The sequence below is a fragment of the Lutra lutra genome, chromosome 1 (assembly GCF_902655055.1).
Source record: "Lutra lutra chromosome 1, mLutLut1.2, whole genome shotgun sequence".
NCBI classification, from domain to species: domain Eukaryota; kingdom Metazoa; phylum Chordata; class Mammalia; order Carnivora; family Mustelidae; genus Lutra; species Lutra lutra.
This window is the reverse complement of record NC_062278.1, coordinates 109,867,890-109,889,807: the sequence shown is the minus strand read 5'-3', so window position 1 is coordinate 109,889,807 and position 21,918 is coordinate 109,867,890. Positions and strand designations below refer to the sequence as shown.

At 44.3% G+C, this 21,918-nt stretch overlaps 1 protein-coding gene across 1 annotated transcript in view; it reads left to right on the top strand.

The window, feature by feature from the left end:
- Window positions 1-12,628, top strand: part of ETV5 (ETS variant transcription factor 5) — a 59,129-nt gene extending 46,501 nt beyond the window's left edge. Inside the window, exons 10-13 of the mRNA XM_047732316.1 lie at window positions 1,568-1,636; window positions 1,796-1,965; window positions 6,345-6,446; window positions 10,053-12,628. Of these exons, the coding sequence (XP_047588272.1) occupies window positions 1,568-1,636; window positions 1,796-1,965; window positions 6,345-6,446; window positions 10,053-10,274 (563 nt within the window). The 3' untranslated portion in view covers window positions 10,275-12,628. The remainder of the gene's footprint in view (window positions 1-1,567; window positions 1,637-1,795; window positions 1,966-6,344; window positions 6,447-10,052) is intronic.
- Window positions 12,629-21,918: the final 9,290 nt, after the last annotated feature.

Sequence of the window (21,918 nt, the reverse complement as noted above, 5' to 3'; positions counted from 1 at the left end):
GACGTTCTATAATGCTCCCCACTACCCCAAGTCTCACTTTTCTTTCCCAATAGTCTCCTGCCTTTGGGATACAAGCTCCATGAGAGCAAGCACCAAGTCTCTGTTCTTCTTGTTACCCACCCTCTTCTAGCACAGTGCCTGGCATAAATATTTATTGGATTAAATAATAAATAAATGTCAATAAAATATACTAATAAATAAATGTCAGTAAAATAGACTTCCTTTGATATCGTGCGGCAAACCAAGAAATAGTGCTTCGGGCTGAGAAAATATAAATGAGTAGCACACACCCTAAGATAATCTCAGTCTCTTCCAAGGTGGGCAGTGCTTTCCCAGTCCCAGGCCTTTTAAATACAGCACTGGTCCTGCCAAGAAGAACTTGATCTTGGCCGATTGTGAAGAAAGAACAGATTATTTTCTGGCGTCTTTACCCGTGAACTTTTCAAGTCCTAGCAAATCCTTCTCAAAATCTCATGCTAGTCATTCACCGCAGCGCAGGCTCGCAGCATCTCCCCACCGCACACCTGCCATGCACATACCCGACACACGCACACCCCCCCTGTACTGCCCACCCAGCTGGACAGAGCAGGGCACATGGCTGAGCTCACGGAAGCTGCCAGGACTCTCTGCAGAGGAGTGTGCTGGAAGGGGAGCAGGGCTGGCATGCTCACCCCTGAGAAACAGGCTTGGCCACAGGGGGGGAATGTGGTCCCATCAAGCCTATTAACTGACTTTGATTTGAACCACTGATCTTGTCAGGGTGCCTGGTGACGTGACTGGGTGGTCAGCACAGAAGGCGCACATTCTGGATTGAGAGTGCTGGCCATCCTTCCCTCTCCTTGACCCCTTTCACTTTTTGCCCTCCCTTCCTTTCATTTCCACTTACACTTGTTGAGCCCATCAGTTCCCCTTTTTTGACCTCTGGTTTGTTAACTCTATGATGAACAAGTTTTTATTGCTAGGAAGTCTCTTCAGATTTCTTCCATTATGTCTAGTGATAATACTTCCAGCTTGCTTTTAAATTTATTGCTGGTCACAATCCTCCACAGGCCCAAGTCTTTATTCATTTTGGCAGCGTTGTCCACCCTCCAAGCTCTTTCATAATTGAATGAGGTACACGGGCAGCCTCAACAAGTCCTGGGAAAGGTTGAAATTAATATTTGCTAAAAGGAAAATAGCAAGACTATGTACAGATCAACCAAATCCTCCCAGGTAGGCCAACTGAAATAGATGAGTTATCTTTTCAGATATAAAAGCTTAGTCACGGCAACACTGACCTGTACAGACCTTATAACAAGATGTGAAGGAACTTACTGGTGACTCAGCACTTCCCTGAAGTCTTAGCTCGAGTAGGAGGAATCGATGCTTCTCTGACTGAGGCATCAGAACACCAATGCCTAGTCCTTCTGAAGCCCTGTCAGATCTAGTCTGGCAAACATATGGCAATTAGTAGGGCTTAGGACCTGAAATAGCAGAATTCCATTTTAGTCCTTAAAACCAGAGTTTTAGTAGGATACAGATAGAATTTGTTAAGCAACATGTTCATTCTTTTTAAATTTTCCTTCAGGTTTTTCATATGAAAAAGATCCCCGGTTGTACTTTGACGACACTTGTGTTGTTCCTGAGAGACTGGAAGGTAAGTAGCTCCTCCAGTTTGTTGCTAAGCCAGAATGTCAACGATATCAGAGCCCCTCAATCTTGTGAATGCCAGGTTGGCATTCATAACTCCTTCATGCCCAAATTGTCCAAGAAACCTAAGACTAAACTATTGCATGTATATCCTCATCCCAAATAGGCAAAGTCAAACAAGAGCCCACCATGTATCGGGAGGGGCCCCCTTACCAGAGGCGAGGTTCTCTTCAGCTGTGGCAGTTCCTGGTTACCCTGCTTGATGACCCGGCCAATGCCCACTTCATTGCCTGGACGGGCCGTGGCATGGAGTTTAAGCTGATAGAACCTGAGGAGGTAAGCACCGGTGCCAGGCTTGGGTGATGTTTGATTGGTTGATGATGAAAACAATGATGATGATGTCTGCTCTTGTTCAGTTCTCAACGGAAGCTTCTTACTGTGTTAAGGATGCTCTTCTCATTCAGATTCTGATCCGGCCAGTGGATTTGGCAGTTCTTTTCCTGTTACTAGGACAAGTTACAATTCGGGGACAGGCAAAGTTCTCCACTGTAGAAAACACAAGAAGTATTAGTGACGTGTCTGTAAAATCGGAAGAGTGGGGCCACAAAGACTTGCATCCAGAGAGCATCTGTTTTCCATCTCGAAAAGTCTTTTTCAAGTGTTGTTTCAGTGATACCAATATGTTGGTGATACCAACTTGTGTTGGTGTGGGTCCTCATTTGTCACAGGCTATATTTGAGGTTACGTTAACATATTGTATGACTTTGTGGTAATATCAGATGCAACTACAATACAACAGATTGTATATTTCAAATGACTCTACCCTAGAGAAATAAAATGATCAGAAATGAGTCATTCTTGTGGGCTTAGATATTTCTTAAGTATATTATGTGGCATCACAATAGTTGAGAGGTAGCCCAAACCTTCATTATCCTAATAGAAAAAGAAACACTATTACTATTTGTTTGCCCAGAACTATTGACAGAAAGGCCTATAGACAGCATCAGTATCATTTCTTCAATGGGGAAAATCTACAGAACCCCTTTCCTGAATATCACATAGGGAAGTAAATTAAATCATGTTCTCAGTTTGGCATATTCCAAAGGGGTTGATTTTAAATTCTATTTGATTTAGACTCTAGAGAAATTATAAATGGGGGGGGGAAAAACTCCTGAAAATCTGATACAGGCTTCTTCTGGTAGCTTATACCTAGGCATTATACATTAAACCAGCAGAGCAAAAGCTATCTTTGGGTTGGATGTAAATGAAATGGCAACAGTCCTCTTAGCAGGCATTTGAGCAAGAATGGCGGTTTTAGATGTTGTTTAACTCCAGGGCTCACCTCGGCACACCAAAGGGATCAGTTGGCCTGGGGGTCAACAGCAGGAAATAGCCACTTGGCACTTGGTTTGAAAGAAGAAAATGGTCTGAAAGTTAAGATGAGAAAAGGAGACTATGTGGATTGGAAATGTCTCAAGAATCCTGGCTAGTAGGAGGGTAAGGAAGGCTTCACTGAAGGCAGTTATAGAAGAAGGATCTGTGGTGTTCCCTGTCTTGCGTCTTTCATAAAAATGAAAGAATGTCGCCATCTCCCGTTGTCACCCATTTCTGTTAAGACTGAGTCTCCCTTCAAAGCCGGAGTTTGGTACTCCTGTGTTTCTCGGAAGGTTTTCCTGGAGCAAGTCAGGTGGAAAATGGAGGCATGCCCAAGAGCCATCTGCCCTAAGGCTCTTCCTTCTAACCTGGACTGGTTGACTGGATGCTTGAAGAAAGCATGTTGCCTGGACTCACCGAGGCTTGGGACAAGCAAGTCTCTGTCTATCATGGGGGCTGTCCTTACTGATTTATCTCATTTCACAAACAGGAGCTTTTATTCCTTTATTGCCACTGCCTTGGGCCTGACCACAGGCTGTGCTGTTGAAGGTGAACCTGGCTATGACCCTCTGAAAGCCGTTATTGAATCTTTGGCTCTCCTACCAGCTGGAAAGACAATGATGAACCAATGGTAAAAGGCTCCTGCTTTCATACTTCTTAGAGAAACTAACAGTCCAAAATGCTCATAAATGCCAAGTAGCCAAGTCACACGAGAGGCCTCTTGTGGCTTTGCGCCTCCCTCAGCTGACAGGACGGCTTCGTTTCTGCAGGAATCCTTCTTTCCACCCCACCCTGAAATCCCCTGGTGCTCCACGAGCTCTGAGTGATCCACTTTCTGATGTTCCAGAACCACTTCTGTTCCGTGTGCACACTCTGGCCTCGGGACACGCAGCGAGCAGCGTTGGCTGAGCTCTTTCCCTCCCGGTTGTGTTAACTTCACCATCCCCACTCTTTGTTAAAGCCGGGAAGATACCAACTCCTCGAGAAAGCGGGAAGACGTTGTCATGGGGGGAGCTTGAAGGGTGAAGCGGAGGAGGAAGCTGTTTGGGACGTAATTGTAGGCAGCTGTGTGGCTGAGTAGTGCACTCTGGGTAATTATCCATAATATCCATTACACTGTGCATGGAAATTGTGGTTTTAGAGCTGCGTTTTGGCAGGCCCCCTAATCAAATGTCTTTTGATAGTCATCCAGCTTAGCACCCTCTCAATTATGACTGACTCGGCTTTAATCTGGAGCCATTTTAACTGTGAATCTGCATTAATGAATATTTTGGGGGGTAGGGTTGTTTGTTGAACATGTGGCAGATAACTGATGCCATGGGGAGGTTTAAAAGGATGGGCTTCGAGAAAGAGCTGCTCCCCGTGCTGTGGCTTGCTGTCTCTTGAAGAGGGAGGAAGAGAAATGTGAGGGGTTTTTTTAACTCTTTCGGCCTCTGTCCTCAAGATGTGTGTGATCAAAGTAATGAATGGGAAAATGACAGAAAGAGCTGCTAACAAGCTCTTGCCTGCTCCCCTTCCCCCAGAAATGGGGCAGCCCTCATTTCCAGCAGCTTGCCGTTGTGCTTCATCATGCATTACTGTAGAAGGAGCAACCCTGGGGAGGGCTCCTGAATCACAGGGCCCTGGCCCAAGAGGATGAGTCAGTAACTATGGCTACCAGAGCTGCTTGGAAGTCAGTGCGGATGCAGAACCGAGCTCCAGGAAGCCATTGCATATGCAAGTGACAGCCGAGAGAGGTCAGGGCCGAAGCTGAAGAATCTTCCAGAATTGATTTCCACCACTGAATACAGGAAGACAATGAGACTGGGCTTCCTTTTGGGTTCCCGGCAACTGGCGGGCTCACAGCAGTTCAAAGTCAGCTTCGAAGTCATTGCTTTTGAACAGGGTAGAAGGATGTGTATTGGTTGAGCAGGTCTCTCTTGCACCGCTGTTTCTGTTGGTTGAAAATGTTTATCTTCTGTAGCCAAGGGATGGATTTTTGGTGAACTGTGCCTTTTTGGCTATTTCAAAAGAGAGACTTGGATGGGTGCAGTATGGAGAAAGAAGGAAAGCCAGGGACTTCGTGCGTGCCATAGGGGCCCAAGGGAAACGAATGGAAACTTCACTTTCACACGGTCTGTTGCAAGGCAGAGAGGAATCAGAATCATGACTATTGAATTATTCTAATGTAATTAGGACAGATGCATTCTTCCTTGCTTATCAGATCATTTCTGGTATTTTTAAAGGTCATTTTAGAATCCTGATTTCAGAAGATGTTGCTTTCATTCTGCCCAGATGCTTTAAGTGAAATGCTTTTTTTTTTTTATCCACTTTCCCATTTGCAGTCTCCCTACTTCCCACTCCATGTGTAACATCTGTTTTTTTAAAGATCAAAGGAATATAGTTATTTTGTTTTTGTTTTTTCTTAAGTTTCCAAAAGTGACCTCAAATATTCAAAACATGACCCCTGGTTTCCATACATTTAAAGACCTCTGAGAAGACTCCCATTTCTAAAGTTACTCTTCTCCTATATTGATGGTCATCCTCACAAGTAGGATTTGGACATTGGGATTTTTGAGAACAGAAATTGCTTGGCTGTCCTGACAATTGAGTAAACTCTACTAGGAAGTTTTCTTGCTATCAGGCATCTTTGCCTAAAACTCCAATTACATCTCCCCATCACTGCACCTCAGGTGGACTGGGTTGGATATAATGCACTTCAGAACTGTTTGGGAAGCCCTGTTAATTTTTCATTAAGTGGATAATGGTGCTGCATGTTTTAATGTCCATTCTGCAAGTCTTCTGGGAGCAGGGGATTGGATGGCAGTGGGCTGGAATGATCTGGTTCCCCCTTACTCCATGAGCTGCAGTAAGTAAACAGCTCCCAGCCCCTCGCCAATCTTATTAGAATTGAACTTTTGCTCTGCTGGCCCATTAGCAACTCACTAGTGTGTTTCTAATGTTTCAGGAATGACCATTCTAATTATTCCTTATTGACTGCTACAGAAACCATAGCACTTAATGGCAACATGTTAATGGTCTATGGGTATTGGTCAATAATTCATATGTGGAGAAACAGTAGAGAGCCTGCTTCCTCTGGGCCATTAGCCAAGCCCTCTGTAATCTTAAAGTGCTAGGATCCTTCCACCCCTGGATCTCACCTCTCTTAGCAGTTGTGACTGACTCATCACCTTTGTTGAATATTGGGTCTTGAGGGAATTAAGTATTTTTGCTTCCAGGTCAGGGAAGCGGACCATTGGCCAAAGCAGTCAAGTCTCAGAACTGGCGCTCCCGGGATTTGGAGAATACCACTAGGCCCAAGGAACGAGTTTCCATTGCTCTCTACTTCCCTGTCTCTTTAGGTTGCTCGGCGCTGGGGTATCCAAAAGAACCGGCCAGCCATGAACTATGACAAGCTCAGCCGTTCTCTACGCTATTACTACGAAAAGGGCATCATGCAGAAGGTGAGCAGTTACGAGAGGCATCTAGACCACTCTGACCACTTTCAAACATGTCAAGGGCTTCTGTAATACGACTGTGTGTAATGGCTGGGAGAAAATGTTCGCCTCATAAGCGATTCTGTGGTAGGAAAAAACTTGGGAGAAAGAACTTAAGAGTGAAATGAGATGTAAAGAGTATTTCTAATGCTCTTGGGTACGCGAACACCAGAGGTTGCACATGGAACACACTACAGGAAAATTAGGCCCCCCAGCTTTACTTAAACTGCCTCTAATTACCAAAATGTCCAGAAACATAGGCCAACAGTTACATCTGTAAAGGAGTACATGGAGGAATCAGTTTGAAGGCCTCCACTCCCATAAGATCTGAGCTGAAGTCTTTAGTTGTCAAAATACCCAGACCTCTAAATCTCTTGGTTTCATAGTCTCAATAGTGTTAGAGGAGTAAGGAAATCCTATTTCTCTTTAAGAACCTATAGAAAAAACTAGAACTCAAATGTAAAAAACAACAACAAAACAAAACAAAAAACACAAGGTTTATAGAATGGCAGCAGAATCAACTAGTACCAGGTCACTCTTTGCAGAATGAAGGCTAAGGCATATTTTGAGGAAGCCGGTACAAAAATCCTCATTGGGATGGGTGGAAAGGGACCACGATCTGAAAATTCCATGGATAGGAAGAAGATGGGAATGGTTAATCATTGGTTCATCTTTCTTAGCCACTGTATTTTATGCCACGCTCTTACCCAGATTCTAACATTTACACATTTAGGCCATCTGTGGTGGGTAGCCAGTAAGATGCAGTGGCAGAAGTGTACGGCCATGGCTGCTGAAAACCTGTCTGTGCTGAAGCCAGGCTTACCTCTTTCATAGGCAGGTGGTAATGGGACCCCAGGTTCCTCTCACCACCTTCAAAAGTATTAAACAGTTTGCCATGGGCCTCTCGATAGAGAAGAAAGGTGAAGATAAAGATAAAGTCTTATAGACTTTATAGTGTTTCATACAGACTCTAAGGCTATTGCTGGTCTGGGTACTATCACCAACTCCTGTTTCCTCACCCACGCTTGACTGCTTTCACTAGCATGGCCATCTTCTCTTAATTCATGTAGTATTTGTTTACCAAAGAATATACACCACGTGCATGGAAGTCATCAAGCATATCAGAAAGTGGGGAAAAAAAAAAACAATTAAACTGTCATTCTATTTAAGAACTAGAACATTCCTAATGCCTTCATTACCTGGCCAGCCGATCATCACCTCATCACTCCCAAGAATCTGAAGTCCTGAGACTAGGTCTCCTTTCTTGCCCCCAGTAGCCCCCGCGCACCTCTCCATCATGGTCCTTCTCTCTGTACTGTACTGTGAGCTCCTCTGGGGCAGCGCTGAGGGTTTGACTATAGTCTTGGCACAGAGTTGATAGACAGTCTAAATGGGCAGTCTCTCGACTTCCCCTTTCTGTAAAGTATACAATTCAGTGGTTTTTAAAATATATTCACAGAGTTGTGCAATCATCACCACAATCAATTTTAGAAGATTTTATCACCCCAGAAAGAAACCCCAAACCCATTCGCAATCACTTTCCATTTTCCCCCAAACCTCTCTCACACACACACACACACACACACACACACACCTACACACACACTCCCCTTTTAATGTTAATACTATCAGGTGGAATCCTAAAATTCAGGAAGAAGAGCTATTATTCCTTTGCTATTCCCAACTCCAGATCCAATCTGAGGGAATGTGACCAAGACACAATAACTTAAACTACCAACAGTGAGTTGTCCCTGGGACTAGGTCCTCAGTTGTTTCAGGAAGTGGAAGAGAACTTCATTTCTGAGGACAAAACAGGCAAAGAGTACCAGGAGGCACAAGAATGAGGCTTGGATGGCTTCCAATCCTAACACTCCCATTTATTAGTTGGATGCTTTAGATTGACCTGCCAAAGCCTCTCTTTCCCAAAAAACAAAACAAATAAGCAAACAAAACAATAAAAAAAAACCCTACTGTAACTTCACAGGGTAATATATGTGAAAATGTCCCAGAGATAATACTGTGCTATGCCATGTAAGGAATTGTTATATTTATGACATGACCCATGAGTGAAAGAGAACTAATTAAGGGTGAATGATAGGATGCCCGCATGGGGAGAGATATAGAAAACCTGGGGTCCCATACTCTCAGCTTTTGAAAGGGAAAATTGAGGTGCACAGAGGTTAAGGCTCATTAGTGACTGAACGAGGATGGGAAGCCATCCATTCCTGGCCCCTGATCTCATATTATTTCCACTCTGCCTTTCTACCTCACTCTGCTGCATATATGTACTGGCTTTCGGGGTGGGCCATCAAGAGATTTAGCGTTAAGCCTGTAACTTAAAAAAACTAAATAGGGTTGATTGGGTATATCTGCTACCCTTACATCTTGTTTTGGTGAAGATGCTGCTTGTTCAGTTTCGCTCACACATCCCCTAATTCCTAGTGCTTGAGTTCCAAAGAACATTGGTGCAGACAGCCGTGTTCTGGTGACTAGACAGACATGTCACCATAAAATAAGCTTTCGGACCTATTAGGAGAATTCTACCGTTTCCTCTCTAAGCTGCCACCATAGCAACAGACTTTTTTAAACCCAAGATTTGGAAGCAAAGCCATATTTCTGCAATTGAAAAGAGATTCTAGAATCACAACATAATGACCAAAGGGCAGGGTAAGACTCGACCTTTTGAATTTTTTAGCTTAAACATGTTCATTTTATCAGTAATTTCAGTGGCCTTCCCTTGCCCCTTTGCATTACCCAAGCCAAGCACACTATCAGGCTTGATTTTCAATGGTGGAGGTCCTCTTGCACTGATGCTAACCAACCAACAGAGAATGGCTGATCCCATGGACCTGGATGGCTCATCAGCTACATCGTGAGGCCTTTGAATCGAGACCTTTGGTTCTAATAATAAGATAATGCATAAAATTCATAAAAAGGTAGTTAGCAGTTCTTCGATGTAGCAGAACCATGGAATGCAAAATTTAAAACCATAGGTAAGCCAAAAAGCAGTTCTGTTTGGCTTTGGAACACATTCAAATTTCCGCATAGGCTCTACTGATCAAATTCCTAGCCCTTTGAAATAACAAAGCTGTACCGTGAAGACTGTGAACTTTGGAGGTAACTGAAAACATGGCCTGACTTCTGCTTTTCATTTTTCAATCTTCCTTATAACACCAAGCACCAACCTCGGTATAACCTTTCTTTCTCACCTGTGAATATAACACAGTGAGAATTTTCCTCTAAAAGAACATAAATAAACAAACAAAAAAAGGTGAGCCTATCCCTCGTGAATTTGAAATTGGGGTGTCTTTCAGTCAGTCACATGACACCGCTGCTGAACGGTGGTGTCAACAAAACACTTGGCACATAAGAGGTCTCCCAGATTTCTCAAAATAAATCAGAATGGTTTGGGCCATCAGCTACTAATGAGCATCCTTTGGTCCCTGGCTCCTTGAGAACTTGTTGACATATGAATATCTCACCATTCTTCCCTTCCCTGGGTTTCCTCCCCCCACCCCTGCAGCCCCGTGCCCTGTGTCAGCTGGGCCTGAGAAGGTATGCTTTCTCTCTCAGGTGGCCGGGGAGCGATACGTCTATAAATTTGTCTGTGACCCGGATGCCCTTTTCTCCATGGCCTTCCCCGACAACCAGCGTCCGTTCCTGAAAGCAGAGTCTGAGTGTCACCTCAACGAGGAAGATACCCTGCCGCTGACCCACTTTGAAGACAACCCAGCTTACCTCCTGGACATGGATCGCTGCGGCAGCCTCCCCTATGCTGAGGGCTTTGCTTACTAAGTTTCTGAGTGGCTGAGCGGCCGAACCCTAGAGCTAGCAGTTCCCATTCAGGCAAACGAGGGCAGTGGTTTTGTGTGTGTTTTTGGCTGTTCCTAAAGCTTGCCCTTTGAGTATTATCTGGAGAACCCAAGCTGTCTCTGGATTGGCACCCTTAACGACAGATACCTTGGCTGGGGAGTGGGAACAGGGAAGGGACCGAAAAACCACCAAAAGGCTGGTGCCTCAGCTCTGATCCTGACAAGGTTTCTGGGAAGAGATTGCAAAGGAGCCGCCTTCCCACGGACAATATCTGCAAAGCAATACCTTGTTCAGGTTAGTGCCCACAAACCGGGACAGAGTGTGTGACAATCTGCATTGGTCATGGACTACTAATTGCCTTTACATCGAAGGGCTCTGATTTGCACAATTTATTGACAAAGAAATGACAAACCCATAGAACGTTCGGCGAAGAAGCTGGGGCAGCTCAGCCCATGAAGGGTTAAACGTAGATCTTAAAATTCGGAGAGCTCTTCAAGCTCAAGCTGAAAAGTTTCCCCCTGGGTCTAGAAAGAAGGGGGTGAAAGTCAGAACAGCTGTTACCCACTCCGTGGTTCTCAAATAATAAACCGTCGCTCCTCTTGGGAACCTTCTAGCCATGTGGTTACCACGTAGAACAAGCCCCCTTTCTCTCCCCAGTCACACGGCTGTGTGTGGACGGCTTTCATTGTAGAAGGGTGACTTACACTTTTGACAGTATTTTGTTTTGCTTCGATTCGGGGGATCGTTTTGTTTTGGTGGTTGTTTTGGGAAAACAGTTTATAAACTGATTTTTGTAGTTTTGGTATTTAAAGCAAAAAAAAAAAAACAAACCTTTTGGTAACTGTGCACTGCGTCCTTAGCACGGCGGTGCCGACTGATGAAGACGCTGCAGCTTGAAAGGGGCTTTGCTGGGGGCGCCCCCTTAGCCGCGCACAAGCCGACCCCATTGCCTGCTTTGTGCTTTCTGCACCAGACAGCCTGACGGAACATTTGCACCTGAGTTGTACACTTTTGAGGTGTGCAGGGCAGCCTGGACACACCGCTTAGATTCCATGTGTATAGTTCCCCGTGTCCTCTAACACACCCTCTCTGGAAAGCATATGTACATAATGCGCGTCATGTCCATTTGACACCTGGCCACCCGGTGGGAACCCTGGGGCTGTCTGCTGTCTCCCCAGGCATGACCGATGACAATTTCCATTTCATCAGTTCGTTTTCTTTTTTTTTTTTTTCTTTAATTCTTGGACTTTAAACCCTGCATAGGATTCAATAGGGTTTGAGATGTACGTGTGACACTGACAGGTAAAACAATGCTAGCAGTTTAGTTTCCCTTTACCTTATCAAAAAAAAAAAAAAAGTTTACTCCAGATGCTGTATGATATTGGAAAAGTTTTCCACCACCCAGCTAAAGCGATGTGCAAGTCGGCCTCAGAGTAGAGGAGAAGTTCTTAGGAAGTAAGTGGTAGTGCCTTGCTGCCTGCTCCGCTGATAGGATCCCTTGCTCCCCACCTCCCGCCCCCCGCGGCACTTAGCACGTTGATAATGACCCCTGGTCTGCACCTGCACCAGACAGTGCTGACCCGGTGAGGGGAAGAAACATGCTTTCCGTTGTTGCCTCTGAACAGGGTGCGCATCCATCTCCACGAGTCCCCCTTCTGACCAGCAGCAGCACGTTCGCAAAGAGGTTCACTAGGGAGAAGGGGCGCGTTTTACAGCTATGAACACGTGAGGTTCCCCCCTATTGGAAGCTAATTAGCCCGCCAAGGTATTGAACCTCTAGCTTGGGCCTTAATTAGCATTGTACTCTAATCAAAGGACTCTTCCCCAACCATATTTATAGCTCTCTAACCTACACATAGTCTATATATAGATGCATATCTCACCCCCAGCTGGCTAGAGATTTATTTGTTGTAAATGCTGTATAGGATTTGGTTTTTTTCTTCCTTCTCCTGGTTTGGGTTTTCTTTTCTTGATGGATTTACGCTGTCTTAGCAAGAATGAAACTAACCCTCTGTAGCCTGAGCTCTCCTCCCCGCCCCCCACCCCACGCTGTAACCACCGGGCCTGTGCTGTCACGGGACACAGGATGGCGTATCACCGTTGCATTCCCATTGGACTCATGCACCTCCCGGATGGTTTTGGGTTTTTTTTTTTTAATTTCTTTTGTTTTGTTTTATTTTTGCTTCTTTTCCAGAGTGTGGAAAGTCTACAGTGCAGAAAGGCTTTAACCTGCCAGTTGATTTGAAATACTTTCCCCCGCGCAGGGCCGTATGCAATCCTGCCAAGCTGCGTTATATTCTGTACTGTGTACAATAAAGAAGTTTGCTTTCAGTTTACCAAGTGCCTGAAACCTGCCTCTTTCTTGCCCTCTGTGGTCGCACTGGAAAGCAAGCAGAAGCCACCTGGCTTTCTCTCTCTCTCATTCTCTCTGATCTTCTCCCTTAACCTTAATTAACCTTAAATATTATTTAACCTTACCAGTGGACTGGAGTTGAGACTAATTACAGGAAGCTGGAAATAGAAGTGCCCTGTGCTCTTTGGCCTCACCTCTCAAACTCTGGTGAAAAATTGGGATCTGAAGCATGAGGAGGTAGAGAGGTCATCTCCCCAGCCAGTGGTGAGCTGAGACCACCCCATCCCCTTGTGCCCACCTACCTGCTCAAAATTTGTAACCATTTGCCAAAGCCTAGCTCCCGTTTGGACCCTGGATTTTGTGAAAGATTACTAACTAGGCTAGAACTGTGAGTCCCAGAGTGATTGGAGCTCAGCCCCTCAGATACATACTTACAAAACCAAGAGGCACCTAAGGAATTCTTCATTACTAATTTTCCCCCAACAAGCTTTGATCTCAACAAGTAAAATTTTTACCAATATCAGGCTGTTCCTTGAGAATGACAACAAAGACTTGGGGAAGTCTTGGCCTGTTTCTTTCCTGGCCATGCAGCAGAAGGACTTTTTCTTCCTGGGGTGTCTCCTCGTGGGCATGTATTGTTGGGGGTGGGGGCGTGGTGGAAGGAAATATTGGCTGGGTGCCGTGTTACTCTTTCACGCTTTTCTGCACCTTCCTTTGGGCTTTTCAAGACTCCCATTACAGGAGAGAAATAAGTAGAACCTTTTTCCAGGCCTCTTAACAGAAGGCTTTCTGTAAATTTATCTACTGTCTTTCTTTCACTGTTTTACAAGCCCGTAAGTGTACAAACATCTGAGACTGAATCCGTGCATAGCGGCTCGAATCGGAGCTTGTGGGGCCTGAATGCCTGCCACATAAACACATTAGCTTCGACAGATTAAGAGGAGATGCCTGGGGACAAGTCAGGGGAGCCCAGGACAAAACGAGCTCTGCCTCTCAGCTTCACCGTGATTGAGTCTGTGACAATCAGTTCCCCATTATTCACGGGCTCATTATCCAACCCGGGCCTGGACCCAGATCGTTAACCTAATGCCGGAGGTCACCAAACACTGGGCCGCCCTTCTAGTGTTGGGCGCTAGGATAAGGAAGCCCAGAAAATGTGAAGTTTACTCTTCATCGAGGTCCCCTTTCGTGAGCCAAGCCAGGCAGACAATGCTTACTCAGTTGTTAGATGACAAAGAGGTAGTGTGAGGGCAAAAGAATGCGGTCATGAGAGCCCGGGTATGTGCAGAATCTAAATTCTAACGCAGCTGGGACAAACGTAGACGAATGTGGAAGAAAAACACTCATGTACCCAGATGGTTGGACACCTTAGACAATCCATTGCCCGGTGGTGTAGGTGGCTGGAGCTCCATGTGTGGCCTCTGGAACACAAGCAAAAGGGTTCAGAAAAGGCCAGAAAAGCATCAGTTTCAGCACATATATTTATGTAAGCATTGATTTTATTTAGCATAAATGCGCTGTACTTAAAGTAGGTGGTGGGAGTGAGAGTGGTGGTCAGACCAGACGCTGGGTCCTGATCCCGGCAAATACACTGATGTCCCAGACGCTGGTCCTTGAGCCATCAGCCTTTCTTCTGCTCCTCCAGTTTAAGACCTGAATCCATACCCAAGCCTTGTTTGTTGACCTTGGCAGTGAACCTCAGAGAGCTCACCTTTGAATGGCACTTAACAGTTTACAGAGCACTTTTTCGTCCCCATTATCTTTTTGGCAGGCTTTCTTAAATGGTAACACTCTGTTGAAATCGAATCTGAAAATACGGCTGTTAAGCCTCCCAAAGTACTTTCTTGGAATGTTCACTGTGGCTGCTGTGGGGAGAGGACTAGACACGGGGATTCTGGCCCCAGCTCTGGGACTGACCGGATTAACTCGATGATCTCAGAGCCATCCTGACCCTACCTCCCAGGTCAGCGAGGGCATTGACAAGCCGATGCTTCTGGATCTCTTAGGAGGTATGGGAGAGAGAAGTTCCTTCGGGAGTTCAAGGTGTGTGTGTGTGTGTGTGTACACATGCGTGCAAAGGTTTAACAGTTAAAAACATTCTCAAGTCATTACTTCTGAGGAAGCTCTGAATATTGCTGAGTCCCACCATTAAAGGTATGTGCTTGTTCATTTCCCATGCCTCTGTGGGGCACCTGCTAGAAGCCAGGCACTGCTGGATGCTGAAGATAAATGACCTCGGATAGCCTTTTTCAAATAAAACCCTGTTCGTGGCACGGTAGTACCTTAGTATAGTACCTTAGTATGGTACCTTAGTATGTACCTTAGTATACCATAAACGGTATAGTCGCTAGCTCACGGCTGCTCTACTGACGCCGCCATCTTCGGACCACACTGACCAGAGGCTGAGGAGGGCGGGGATTTCCCCTCGAGGTACTTCCCACCAGGAAGAGCAGAGGGTAGGCCCGGGGGTCCGTGTGCTGGGAGCTGTTGGCAGAGACGGGAACGCCGGTGGGCTTAGGCAAAGCAGAGCAGGGATGTGGGGTGGCGACGCCCACTTCCCGCATTAGCAGGGCTCTCCTGGATGACCTTGGTTGTTCGGTCTCCATACTTAAGGTGGGTGATTCTTTGCTTCCGTCGTTCCGTTAACCAACATTTATCAAGCATCTCTTTTGTATAAGACAGTGCAATAGATGCTTCGAGGCGGGCGTGGGGGTCACACAGGGAAACCCACCCTCCCCTTAAACAGCTCACAGGCTAGTGGGAAAAATGGTTTTCTATGTGAAACTAGAATACAAGTTGTAACTATTACTCATCCAGTAAATTGTGCCTGTGCTATGCCAGGCACAGCTCTGCGATCAGTGGTGGGAGGACAAAAAGAGGTGCAAGTCTCTTGCTCTCAGGGATCTTACCTCTGGAGAAGGGGGTAAAAACCACATGACACACATAGTGATGGTGTTCTTTAGATGGTGTTCAGTACCGCGGCGAAAATAAAGCAGGGAAGGGAAATAGTGAACGGTGAGGTGTGGGGGTTGTGATTCTAAGCAGGGATGTCAGGGAAGACCTCACGGCTGGATAAAGACTTGAAAAAAGTAAAATACCCGGATGGATCGCTGAAAGAAAAGCATGTGGACCAAGGGAAGAGCAAGTGTGAGGCCCTGGAACTTTGAATACTGAGGAATATTGAGGAATAGCAAGGCCTGTGACTCAGAACAGAGGGAGCGAGATGCAGCGGGGCACACACAGAGAGAAAGGCAGAAAGAAGTTGTGGTTCTATTATCTAGGGACAGGCAGGCTCTTGAAAGACTCTTAATGTTTAGCTGTCAGAGGTTTTGAGAGACAAGGGACATAATCTGACCTGTATTTGAAAGGACCCTTCTGGCTGCAGAGTTGAAAATATATTATAGGGAACAGGGAAGGAAACCCAAGCCTGTATCATAGGCTCTACAGTAATGCAGGCGAGGTGACACGTGGTTTGGTCCAAGCCACAAAGAGGCCATAGTCTGGCTGTATTTCTAAGGTAGAGCCAAGGTTTTAGATGTGTAGAGTGAGAGAAAGAGAGGAATCTGTTATGGCTCCAAGGTTTTTTGGCCTGGGCACAAGGAAGTTGCAAAGCTGCCATTTACAGCTACTTACTGAGATAGAGGAGGAGAGATTGGGGGTGGGAGGGGGAGAAGAACAGGCCTCCTGTTTTGAATGCATTAACGTTGAGATGCCTATTAGAAATCCAAATGGGAACACTGATTTGGATATACAAGTCAGGAGTTCAGGGGAGAGACCCAGACCATAGAGACAAAGAAGTCATCAGTGTGGATTTAGAGCTGAAGCTGGTAAGATCACTAAGGGAATATGTCTAGATAGAAAAAAGAAGAGTTCCCAGGACTGAACCCTGAGGACTTCAAGATTAAGAGGTTGAGGCAACGGAGAAGAACCATTAGAGAAGGGGGAAAGTGGCTAGTCAGGAAGGGACGATCAGAACAGTATTTTCAGGAGAAAGGAGAAATCAATATGGCGGGTGCTTCTGATACCCTGTCAGTAGGGTGAGGAAAGAATTAGCAACATGGAGGTCATGGATTACTTGTGCATTTCTACAGTGAGAGAGAGAGACACGGCTGAATGATCCAAAGAAGGTTTTAGGCAGGGATCAGCCAAGGCTCCATGGATTCTGAATCCTGGGCTTGAGTTCAGCTCAGACTCTCTCACTAGCCCTTGGATTCCCTGACTCTCAAAGTCTGAAAGAGCCCTGGGCATCCCTGCCAGGTGCCCTGCCCAGGAGATATTAGGTGAGCGATTCAGGGATCAAGGAAGAGAGATTACATTGCTGTCATCACCATCTTTGCCATTCCTGTGGGACTCTTTTCTTGTTCTGTGCTCCTCAATTTCCTTTTTTGAAATGTTAAGTGTTTTTAAATAACCTTTCTTCATATTACACAATTAGCATATGTTCTTTGTAGAAAAACAGAAAAAAAGCCTTAGCCCAATTTAAAACTATTCTGAAAACTCCACCTAGAAATCACAGTTAACCCTCTATCATACATCCTTCCACATGGCTTTTCTTTTTTTTTTTTTAATTAGTTAATTTATTTGCGAGAGAGAGTGTGTGTGTGTGCATGCAAGTGGCAGTGGGGTGGGGCAGAGGGAGAGAAAGAGAGGATCCTCTAGCAGACTCCCCACTTAGGGGGAAGCCCAAAAGGGAGCTGGATCCCAGGACCCTGAGATCATGACCTGAGCCAAAATCAAGAGCTGGTTGCTTAACCAACTGAGCCACCCAGGAGCCCCATCCACATGCCTTTTCTCTGTACTATTATTTAATTATGAAAAAAAGGTCATGCTATACAGTGAACATAGTTTTGTAACTTATTTTTTAAACAATATATTTTGAATATCTTTCCAGATCAGGAAGTCTTTTTCCTACAGTATCATTTTTAGCGCCTGCATCATATTTCATAGTACATTTGTACTATAACATTTTTGAGCAGTCCCTTTGCTAAGGATTAAGGCACCACAAATATATATCCAAAACCAAGCCAAATGATCTCCATCCTCCAAAATCAAATATACAAAAACAAGAACTGGAGGTTTTTCTGGGGTTCCCAATTAACAACCAACTCTGACTAATTTTACCTCCCAGATATCTCTCAAATCCACACCCACCATCATTGCCATAACTTGACCACAACCACCTCTTACTGGACTATTGCCATCACTACCTAACCCACCTCACTTCATCCTTCCTTACCTCCCCCAACCCCTTCTCCCTACTCTAGTCAGAGTGATGATTTTTAAGCCCAAGTCACTCCCTCACTTGAGACTTCCCATTGACACCACTGAAGTACCTAAAATTTAAAAAGCCTAATGTCACCACATGTTGGCGAAAATACAGTGCTGAGGGTGTGTAAATGGGGTGACCCCTTTGGAAAATGGGTGGTTTCTTATGAAGGTAAACAGACATCGACCTGATGATCAAGCAAGTCCAATCATGAGTATTTAGCCCAGAGAGATACGGATATGTGTTCACCAAAAGACCTCTGCGAGAACATTAGAGAAGCCTCATTCACAAGAGCCACCAAAAGCAACCCAAGTGTCCATCCAGGGAGGATCCCATAAACAGGTTGTGGTATCCACAGAACAAAACACTACTCAGTAATTAAAAAAAGAAGGCGGCGGAGAAGGAGGAGGAGGAGGAAGAGAAGAAGAAGAGGAGGAGGGGCAGGGGTGGGTGAGGAGGAGGAGAAGAAGAGGAGGACGAGGAGGAAGGGGTGGGGGAGGAGGAGGAGGGAGGAGAAGGAGAATGGGCTGTGGTGATAGAAATGCTCTAGATGTTGGTTCCCATGGTTGTTAACGTGTCCATCTGTCAGCACTGGGCAAACTGAACACCTGAAGTCTGCATTTTAGATCATGTGAAGTAGTCCTCAAAAGAATATTTGTAGTCATTTCTTGGAATAAACCAAAGTCCTTAACTTGGCCTTACAGTGTGGGTCCTTGCTTAGCTCTTCGGCTCCATCTTGCCCCATTCTCTCTTATTGTAGATGTTCCAGCCCACTGGCCTCCTGGTGCTTCAACCCTGCCTCACCCCCTCCTGCTTCAGCCAGACACAAACTATTCCCGGGACCCGAAATGTGACACTGCCTTCAAAACCATCCCTCCAGCTTAACCTCAATAAGTGCTTAAATCTCAATTCAAAGGTCACCCCAGAGGAAAACAATCAACTGCTCTCACAAGTAAGTGAGTAATTTCAGTTTCCTCGCCTTCCTAGCTTTGCTCTCACCTCCCATTATCCACTTGTCCCACACTATCTTTTTTCCCATAGCACTTCTCACAATTCTTAATTATTCATTCATTTGCAAGATTAGTTGATTATCTTTCCCAATAGGCTATAAAGTCCATGAAAGCATGGAACTGTATACTTTGCTAAGAACTTTATCTCCAAGACAGAGTAGGTGATTAAGAAAGATCTATTAGGGGCACCTGGGTGGCTCAGTGGGTTAAGCCTCTGCCTTCTGCTCAGGTCGTGATTCCAGGGTCCTGGGATCGAGCCCCGAACTGTGCTCTCTGCTCAGCGGGGAGCCTACTTCCCCCTCTCTCTTTTCCTGCCTCTCTGCCTACTTGTGATCTCTGTCTGTCAAATAAATAAAATCTTAAAAAAAAAAAAAGATCTATTGAACAAGTATATACAGTAATCAGAGTCTTTGTTCTTTTATGCCTTTTGGATAAATTCCTACAAGATAGACATTTAAGCAAAAAGTAGGCATATTTTAAGATTATTTGTAGGAACTGCAAAAGGTTCACCAAAAAGACTGTGATTCATACTTGGTTCTTATACCCTTTGGCTACACTGGACATTACTTATGCTTATACCTCAATATGCCATTCCCTCTTTCTTTTCTTTAACTTGTTTATTCAAATATTTATTGAGCACCTATTACATACCATACACCAAGCCAGCTATCTAGAATTCAGTGATGAAGTGTATCAGTAGTATCAGCGAGGTACTAGAGAAGCTGGGATAACCTCTGGAGCCCGCACACAGCAACGAGGAAGTAAAACCCTTTCTCCTTCAGGGTCACTCCGGCACTTTCTACAAAGTGTCACTGCCCCCTGGGAAATAAAGAATGCATGTGGGGCCCAAGTTCATTTCACAGAGCAAACAAAAAGGATGAATTTGAGCTGAGTGACGATGTATTGATAATGGGGCACAGCAACAGCAAGGGATGCTGGGGAATATAGTTTAGCCAATGTTACTCCAGCAATCTTATTACCATGGGAGAAGAAGAAAATGAATTTGGTGGACAGCTAGCACTGTCTGTCCCACGGTGTATTTTTGCATTTACTCAAAATTGAAAATTAGGACTCAAACTGACATTAAAACCTATCTCCTTCATACAGTGAACTAATGGAAAAACAAGAGCACTGCCAACCCAGGGATCATGGACAGCTTCCTTTTTGATAAATTTTTACTTCTTAATTTTAATACATATCTACCAGATTTGCTATTTCATCACATTGTTTTGATCAAGCGTGAACTACTAATTTAGTAATCACTCAATATAGAATAGTTGTTTAACATGTAAAGCCTTATTGCCAAAGGAGATTATTTAAAACAATTTATTGTATACAAGTATAATAGAGTAAGATTAAAAGGCAGGATAAAGAAGCAGGATAAAGCATAAAAATAGATTGTATCAGCGTAAAACTCATTTGGGGGTGTACATGGAAATACGATTCGGGATTAAAGAAAGAATGACATGAGAGCATCTGGGTGGTCAATTGCTTACACTTACCCAACTCTTGATTTTGGTTCAAGACATGATTTCAGGGTCTTGAGATGGAGCCCTGTGTTAGGCTATGTGCTGGGTGTGAGCTTGCTCAGGATTCTCCCTCTCCCTCTGCTCCTCCTTCCCCTCTATAAAAAAAAAAGTGACATAAGTCTGTGAAAGAAGAGCTTATATAGTTTGGTGATAATCAATGATGAAAGTTTAGTGATGGTGGTGATTAAATTGGTAGCATATATAGAATCCATCGTTAAATTGGAATAATTATATTTTAAAATGTAAGAATTTACAATATATTGGAGATTACATCCTTTTCAACATCCCATGATATGATAGAAAATATTAAATGTTGACTTAAGGTAGTGCTAACATAACAGGTGTCTAGTTTTTTGTTGTTTTTTTTTTAATTTTTTTATTAACATATAATGTATTATTAGCCCCAGGGGTATAGGTCTGTGAATCGCCAGGTTTATACACTTCACAGCACTCATGATAGCACATACCTTCCCCAATGTCCGTAACCCCACCACCCTCTCCCTACCCCCCTCTGCCTGGCAACCTTCAGTTTGTTTTGCGAGATTATGTGGTGTATATATATACAATGCAATACTATGCAGCCATCAAAAGAAATTAAATCCTGCCATTTGCAATGACATAGATGGAACTAGAGGGTATTATGCTTAGCAAAATAAGTCAATCAGAGAAAGACAATTATCATATGATCTCCCTGATATAAGGAAGTTGAGAGGCAACATAGAGGGTTTGGGGGTAGGAAAAGAATAAATAAAACAAGTTGGGATCGGGAGGGAGACAAACCATAGGTGTCTAGTTTTTAAAAAATGTGAAAACTACTGATATAGTTCCTCACTGAATTCTAAATAGCTGGCTTGGTGTTGGTATATAATAAATGCTCAATAAATAATATTTGAATAAATAAATTAAAGAAGGAAGGAATGGCATAGTAAGACATAAGTGTAAGTAATGTCCAGCATAGACAAAGGGTATAAGAACCAAGTACGAATCACAGTCTTTTTGGTGAACCTTTTGCAGTTCATACAAGGAAACTTTTTTAAGTCTATCTGTAACAGCAGTTTAACTTCCCCTAATGTACGTTGTTCACTGAAACAAACCCTTAGGAATGGAATACTGTATGTGTGTGTGTGTGTGTGTGTGTAATAGAAACGGCACACTTCCTTATAGATTTGTCCATCCGTGTTACATGCCAAAGTGTCCACATACTGATCTTCATCAGAAATTATTCTAAATGATCTTTCAATTGACAATTCCGTTAGGTCCTCCTTCAATTCCCTTGAAAACGAAAGACTGGAATCAATTTAACTTATAAAACTGGAAGTTACCGGTTATTTCTGATAAGTATACCAGAAATGTTTTACCAAGACTTCGCTACCAAATGCTTCTACATCAGTGGCTCTCGAAGTGTGGATTCCAGACAAGTGCACCAGTGATCATCTGGCAACTTGTTAGAAATGCAAATTTTAGGCCC